Here is a 7,202-nt window from a genome sequence, read left to right as displayed (position 1 = left end):
TCAAACACCCTCAATGACACGTTCTCAAGCCCCTGCCTGACTCCCCTCACGGAGCTCACTGCCCCACAGCTACGCTCACACCTCGTCCACCTGCCACGGCTTTAATCACACCGTCAGCCAAGGTCTGCCTTCTGGCAAACTCCCACCCTCCCCGCTCCTCATGCCCTGGCCCAAGCCCTGTGCACACACAGAATATGCCATCAAGCCCTGTGCCATCCCCAGAGGGAGGCAGTGTAGACGGCAGTGTAAAGAGCCGGGCTCTGAAGTCAGACAGAGATGGCGTCTGAGGGAGATTCTGCCACCTGGCAGCTGTGTGTCTTCGGCTAGTTTTCCGACCTCTCTGAGCCTGGCTTTTCCCCATCTCCCCAGAGAAGGTGATGCCCTCGCTTCGCTGTGCGGTGGTGAAAACACCCAAGTGAAACTCCTCTGACACTGCACGCTCAGATGTGGGCCTTCTCCCCTCTGTGTGCAGGGGTGTGCTGTCTGGATGGCTCGTGCAGGGCGGGTCTCCTTCGCAGGATGGGCTCTGGGGGCAGATGCACAGCCTCACGGAGCTGGGCCCCAACGGGAGGATGGGGCTGGGTCACGGGGAGCCAGCGTGGCCAAAGGAATCAGCTTGTCACAGACCCGCGGGGGGACTTTAACTCCCAACAGTCACTGCCCACCCCCCACCTCCCTCAAACAAAAATAGAAAATAATACTCTTTGACACGGACAAAAGGTATTGTCTTCGTCTTATGGAAAGAATGAAGAAAAGCATTTTTATAAAACTTGGCTCTTCCTACAGGTCTGTAACGTACCATCTAAGCAAAAACAATGCTTGCTATAAAAACACAGCTCCTACGAGTGCCTTAATCCTTAATACTGCTTCCAAAAGAATTGGGCCCTTCAGGCCCCCTCTATAGACAGGAAGGAACTTAAGTGCCCCTGGAAAGTGGAGGTGGAGCCCCTTCGCTCTGGGGCAAGGAGCACTCACCTGGGGTTACCAGGTTGAAGACCTGGCTCCGCCCTGACCCTGCTGTGTGACCCTGGGCCAGGGTCCTCTCCAGGCCTCCATTTCCCCCAGGCTGTTAGGTGAAGGGGCTGGGACCCAACCTCCTGTCCTCTGACAACCTCCCCTAAGGGGCCCATCCAGATTACCTATCACAGAGGGGGCACCCCCCTCCCCCAGTGCCCACAGCTGCCCCGGAGGCCGGACTGGCCCCAGGCAGGATTCCCAGGTGCTTAGCCAGCAGGGAGGGGGCTCAGCGCAGACAGCCTGCGGACTGACCACAGTGGAGCTGCAGCCAGGCACCAGGACCTGTCAATAATTCATCACTTTCCCCCGGGACCTGGTGTCAGGTGCCCGCGGCAGCCAGGCCTCCACTGCTGTCCTGGCTCCTGCATTATTCAGGAGCCTCAGGAGACCGGTGCCTGGGTCAGGCCACACACACACACACACACACACACACACACACACAAACACACCCCTGCCAAGGGTCCTGGACAGGCAGAGGGAAGCACAAGACCCTCTGGACCCAATACTCGTCCTCACCGGGAAGTCCAAGGTTCCTGAAGGCAGGGACAAGTGGACCAGGGGTCTCCTGCTCCCTGACTCGGACAATTTCTCCCTCCTCCCTGCAGCCCCTGGAACCATTGGGCGACGAGGGACCAGCTTCCAAGCCGCCCTCCACTTCCAGGACAAACCGGTCCCATTTCTCACACCATTTCATGTTTCTCCCAAATGCATCAGTCATGTGACTAGCTCTCACCTGGGGTGCCCTCAAGTCTTCTGGTTCCTGTTCCCAGATCCCCCGACCCGAGGCACCCTCTGATGCACGGAGATATGTATTTGTTCACTCAGACAAAGGCAGAGGGGCTTCCTGGGTGCCAGGCACCACCCCAAGCAGTGGGTGTGGTTTTGCTGGTTAGCAAGCCCAGAGCAATTGGTTTTTGAACCCAAGGTAGGAATTGGTATTTATTATATTTAGCCATCATTCCAGTCTGTTCGAGTCATTCAGAATTCTGCTTGTCGTCCAAAGAGAAGGACGGGAACCTTGCCTGAACCTCTAGTAGTGACCATGCTCACATGGTAGGTGCGCTTCATGGCAGAACGTAAGCGGATAGGCACCTCCCTATCCCCAGCACCTGGTTCTGTGCTTGACACACAGTAGGCACTCAGTAAACATTTGGGGGACTGAATGAGGAACAGACATCTATCTCATTTAGTTCTCACAGCTTCCCTTGGAGGTAAGTACTTATCCTTTTTAGACAGGAGTGTACTGAACTCGGAGAGATTATGTAACCCGCCCAGGGCCACACAGCAGATGGCTGAGCTGGGACCCGAGATCAGGTTTGCCCGACTCCTCAACCATCGGACTTCGCTGCCTGAGAGCTCTCGTCTTCTGCGGTGAGGCAAGTTTGCCTTCAAAGCTACAGATGGTCTATTGGAGGATATTATCACCATGACATTACCTCTTGGATGGATAACTGTCGCCCAGTATGGTGTAAGGGGGAGACTTAAAGACGGGGACAGGAAGCACTGGGGACAGACGGGGCGAACAGGAGGCTGAGGTGTTCTAGACCGACAGTGGAGGGCTGGGGGGCTCTGAGGACAACATGGGGGAGCAGAAGATCAATCTAGGGTAGGCTATGGGTGTGGGTCCCCTTTTAAATCCAAAGGAGAGGGCAGCTCAAGGAGCAGGCAGGCCCCCAGCCCCTTCGCCCCATCTCCCCGCCCACTCCACGCCCACCTCCCCTCCCACCCCACGCTTACTTGTTGCTGAAGACTTTGCTGTAGTTGAAGATCTGAATCTCGAGCACCTCATTGTTGTCGATGCTGCTGGCCACCGGCCACCGGAAGATCTGAGGAGAGAGGGGTGGCTGTGGCCTTGGGTGGACATGACAGGAGGGGTGTGGGGACTTGGAGGGATCCCAGGTAAGCTGGCCCCTCACATTGGCCCAGTCTACACAGGGGCAAGGTTCACATCTGGAATCTCATCTCATTCCAACCACCCCAGCTGGCATGGGAGGGGATGTGGAGGACCTGAGTAGGCATCCCTGACCCACTCTGTCTCGGGCCACAGGCCTGAGACACAAGAGAAGACCAGGTGGGAAGAGGAGGACAGATTGGAGTCATAAACCCTTCTGAACTTGACTTTGAATAACGGAAAACGACCAGAAAACCCTGAGGTCTACTCAAACTGCACTGAGCCATGGCATCACGGGGGAGCTTGGAAGGCAGGGACTTTTAAATTTTGTTTCATTTTTATACCCCATTGAGTTCAGACTGCTCAGTAGGCTAGAGAGAAATAATCATGATGGGAACAGTAACAACAGCTGCCATGGACAGAGAACTTTTTATTATGCTTTAGGTGCATTAATTCATTTAGTCTTTGCTACAGCCCAAGAGGCTGCAATGTGTCCTCCGCTGTATGGACAGAAGCTCGGGCTCAGAGAAGCCGGAGGATCTAAGCTTGGTCGTTAGTGGTAGAGCAGGCCCTGGGGAGGCTTCTGGGAGCCCAGCCTGCAAGTCTGCCGTTCCAAAGCCACGCTTCCTTCTCCCAGTCTGGGGGCTGGGGTCCTGGGGGACACGGGCCAGTCTGGAAGGTCACTGCCAATGTGGGTAGGGACTATCTCAGAAAAATGGCCTTCATGCCCCCTCTCTCTGGACTGACCAAGTCCCAGGGAGGCCCCCGATACCACCCCCTGCACCCCTCCTCTTGCCCTGTGGTTCAGCTGGGGCTGCAGGAGAGGGAGGAAGACGCAGAGAAGGGAGGGGCAGGGGAGGGGAGGGTTCTGAGCTGGGCCTTGGGCTGGAAGGAAGAGGGCAGGTGAGGGGGGCCTGGCGCAGCCGGCCTGGCCCACAGGCCCCGTTAAGCAGCCCCTGCCCCTGCTGCTGCCTGGCTGCTTCCAGCTCAGCCGAGCATGTGGTTTGCTTAATGAAGTTGCTTTTGTTGGGCTTCGGGGAAATAAACAGGCGCATGAAGGCCGGAATCGGGAGCTCGGTGCTGAGGGGAGAGGGCTGGGGAGCCACCAAGGTCCGTTTTCTTGGGATGAAGGGGCAGGGGTGGTTGATCCATTGAGGGTCTGTGGGTGGGATTTGGGCTTTGAAAGGAGAGAGAGAGATGAGAAGAAAAAGGAGATGACATTAGAGGACTTCTGTTTGCCCATCACCACCGACTTGCCCAGCGATGGAGGATGCATGGGTCACAAGGGCCCTTGGGAGTAAAAAGCTGACCATCCTTAGCCAGTTTGCGGATCGGGAGAGGGGAGGGGAGCCTCTGACTGGAGATGAGACTCCAGAGGAAGCAGGCGGATATGTGGCTCAGAGCCCTTTAAGGGATGTTTCCAGGAAGGAGCCCCACCGGGCAGCCAGGTCGTCACTAGGGGCGCCAGAGAAGGAGCCATCCTCAGGGCTTTCATGACGAGAGGAAGGAGAGGCTTGAGTGTGAGTGTCATACGCTTCTTTCACCGCTGGCTTCCTCCCCCTTGAATATTCTTCCCTCTCCCCACGCTTCTCCTCCCCATTTTCCATCCACCTACACTCTCCCTGGTCTCTCCATTTCCCTTCTCTCCTGTTTGCTCCTCTGTTATCACCCCATCATTTCAACCCTATATTAGGTTCTCTCTCTCTCTCTCTCTCTCTCTCTCTCTCTCTCTCTCTCCCTCTTTTTCTCTCTCCCCCCCCTCCCCCCCTCCCTCCTAGGCCAGCACCTAGCAGAGGTTCTCAAGTCTGGTTGCACGTGAGAATCACTTCTGGAACCTTTAAGAAATCCCAAGGCCCACCCTGCACCTGAGACTGATTAACGGAGTCCCTGCATGGGGTCCAGGTGTCAGTATGGTAAGAGCCCCCAGGCGATACCATGTGTGGCCAAGTTTGAGGAGCGCTGCTCAAGGGAAGACCTTCCTGGTGCAGGCAAGCATCAGCTCCCCCGGCCCCCTCTCCAGCCCGCCTGCTCTCTCCCTCTGGGGTTTGGATCAGGCAGGACTTTGCAACCTGAACCAGCCTCCTAGCGCCAGGGAAGTGACTTAAGAACAGGACTTGGGGCCTGGGGCGCTCTTTGCTACCTCCATTTGGCCCCCTTAGAAGCAGAGGCACGGGCTGTGGGTTGGTTTGAATTTTTCTTGGCTGAGGGGTCGCAGGAGCCCTGGGAATACGGGGCTGTGACCCAGTTCTCCAGCTCCAGACTTGGCCGTGACCTGGCTGGCCTGGGCGGCAGAGTTCTGCGTCCTATCGGCCCAGCAATCTAGGACTCCATGGAAAGGTTTCCCTGATGCAGGCTGGAGAGTGACCTGGGTTATCCTAGTCGATGAGTTAGGTCATCGACTGCGTCTGGAATGACCTAAATTGGCAGGACAATATCCTTAAAAGGACAGTCTTCTAGATTTTGGAGAGGAAAATCTTAGGGTGTGGTGCAAAGCTTCAGGTACAATGGGAAGAGACTGTCTTGGGAATTTAAAGACTTAAGACTCAACTTGGGTTTATTCTTTCACTTGGCAATATTTCCTGAGTCCTGGGTTGGGTGTCAAGCCAATGACGAGCCAGACAGGTACACTCCTGGCCCCTCAGAGCTCGCAGCCCATGACTTCCAGGTGAAAGCAAAGTGGGCAGATGAGATCCCTTGACCCTCCCCCCCGAGGGCTCAGAAGGCCCATCGTCCCTCTTTGTTCTGGGTCCATCTCCCCACTAGACTGAGCCCCCCTGAGGGCAGGAATGAGTCCTGTCCACTTTGCAAGTGGCCATAGGCTGTGGAATCAGATGAACTTGGGTTCAAACCCTGAAGTGGCTACTTATCACCTGGGATGATGCCCACGCAGGGAGTTATCGCCCCGTGTAGAGCTCTCAGCCCGCCCGCCGCATGCTGAGCACTCAGAGAGCAGCTGCTTTTCTTACTCTTCCTGCAGCGCCCTTGTCATCGGGCCGCTCCTGTGGGGTCTGGCCACAGGGGGCCTGGCTTAGAGCCGAACTGGTTTGATGTGGGTCTGGTGTGGCCAGTCCTGTTTCTCCAGGGCAGGGCCCCTGCTGCCTGCAAAGCCTCTCTCTCTCTCTCTCTCTCTCTCTCTCTCTCTCTCTCTCTCTCTCTCTCTCTCTCTCTCTCCAGAGCTGTAAGTTAAATGCAGGATCTCAGGTTCCAGGCTCTGGGAAAGGAGACACCGCATCCAGGCTCCGTTTCCACCCATTGTTGTCCACAGCATTGTTTTCCCTCCACGGCCCCCTCCTCCCACTCCGCCCAGCCTGCAGCAGCCCCTCTCATCCTTGTCTGAGTAGAGGAGGGGATTTGCTTTCCTGTCTTTATTTCATTTTTCAGCCATGCACCGTTCTGTCAGGTGGGCAGAGCAAGGCGCACATCCCCATTTTACAGAAGGGGACCCCGAGGCCCGGAGGGGGTGAGCGGCCAGCGTATCAATGCCTCAGCGAGGACTGCCTATCAATACCTCAGCGAGGACTGCAGCCCAGGGCTCACGACTCCCAGCCAGTGTGCTTTGTACTAGTGAGCTGGTTCCCAGGGCCCTGGGCACAGGAAGGGCAAGAAAAGGGACTTCTGGGAAGCCAAGAGGCCTGCAGAGGTTTTGTGAGGAGCAGCTGAGGTTCCTTTCCAAGCTTGTTCTGGGGTCACTGGCAGGAAGTTCAGGATTTGTCCCCTCCAGGCTGGGGAGACAGGGGCAAGCCTGGGGGCAGCTCCCCTGGGCCCGCCCTGAGCCGGGTGGGAGACCGGCCTCTCCTGCTTTGTGGGGTGTGCGCTGCTGACCGGTGGTGGCCAGTTACATTTAAGTCCTTTATCCATTTTTGAGTTTATTTTTGTGTATGTTGTAAGTTGGTGGTCGAGTTTCATTTTTTTGCATGTATCTGTCCAATTTTCCCAACAACATTTATTAAAGAGACTGTCTTGATCCCATTGTATATTCTTGCCTCCTTTGTCAAATATTATTTGAGCATAATCAGCTTGGGTTTACTTCTGGACTCTCTATTCTGCTCCATTGATCTGTTTTGTGCCACCCAAGACCATACTGTTTTGATTATTATAGCTTTGTAATATAATTTGAATTGAGGTAGCATAATACCTCCAACTCTGTTTTTTTTCCCCTCAAGATTGCTTTGACTATGTGTTTTTTGTATGGTTCCACATAAATTTTAGGATTATTTGTTCTAGTTCTATGAAAAATGCCATTGGTATTTTGATAGGGATTGCATTAAGTCCATAGATTGCTTTGGGTGATATG

General features: G+C 55.2%; 1 protein-coding gene across 1 annotated transcript in view; it reads right to left on the bottom strand.

Annotated features, from left to right (window-relative positions):
* The window catches only part of OTOF (otoferlin), a 97,056-nt gene that overhangs the window by 52,915 nt on the left and 36,939 nt on the right, over positions 1-7,202 (bottom strand). Inside the window, exon 3 of the mRNA XM_006767590.2 lies at positions 2,755-2,843. Coding sequence (XP_006767653.1) covers positions 2,755-2,843 — 89 coding nt within the window. The remainder of the gene's footprint in view (positions 1-2,754; positions 2,844-7,202) is intronic.

This window comes from Myotis davidii, unplaced genomic scaffold, assembly GCF_000327345.1.
Source record: "Myotis davidii unplaced genomic scaffold, ASM32734v1 scaffold238, whole genome shotgun sequence".
In the NCBI taxonomy this organism is placed as follows: domain Eukaryota; kingdom Metazoa; phylum Chordata; class Mammalia; order Chiroptera; family Vespertilionidae; genus Myotis; species Myotis davidii.
Note: the sequence above shows the minus strand (reverse complement) of the source record. Positions and strands in the feature narration are given on the sequence as shown.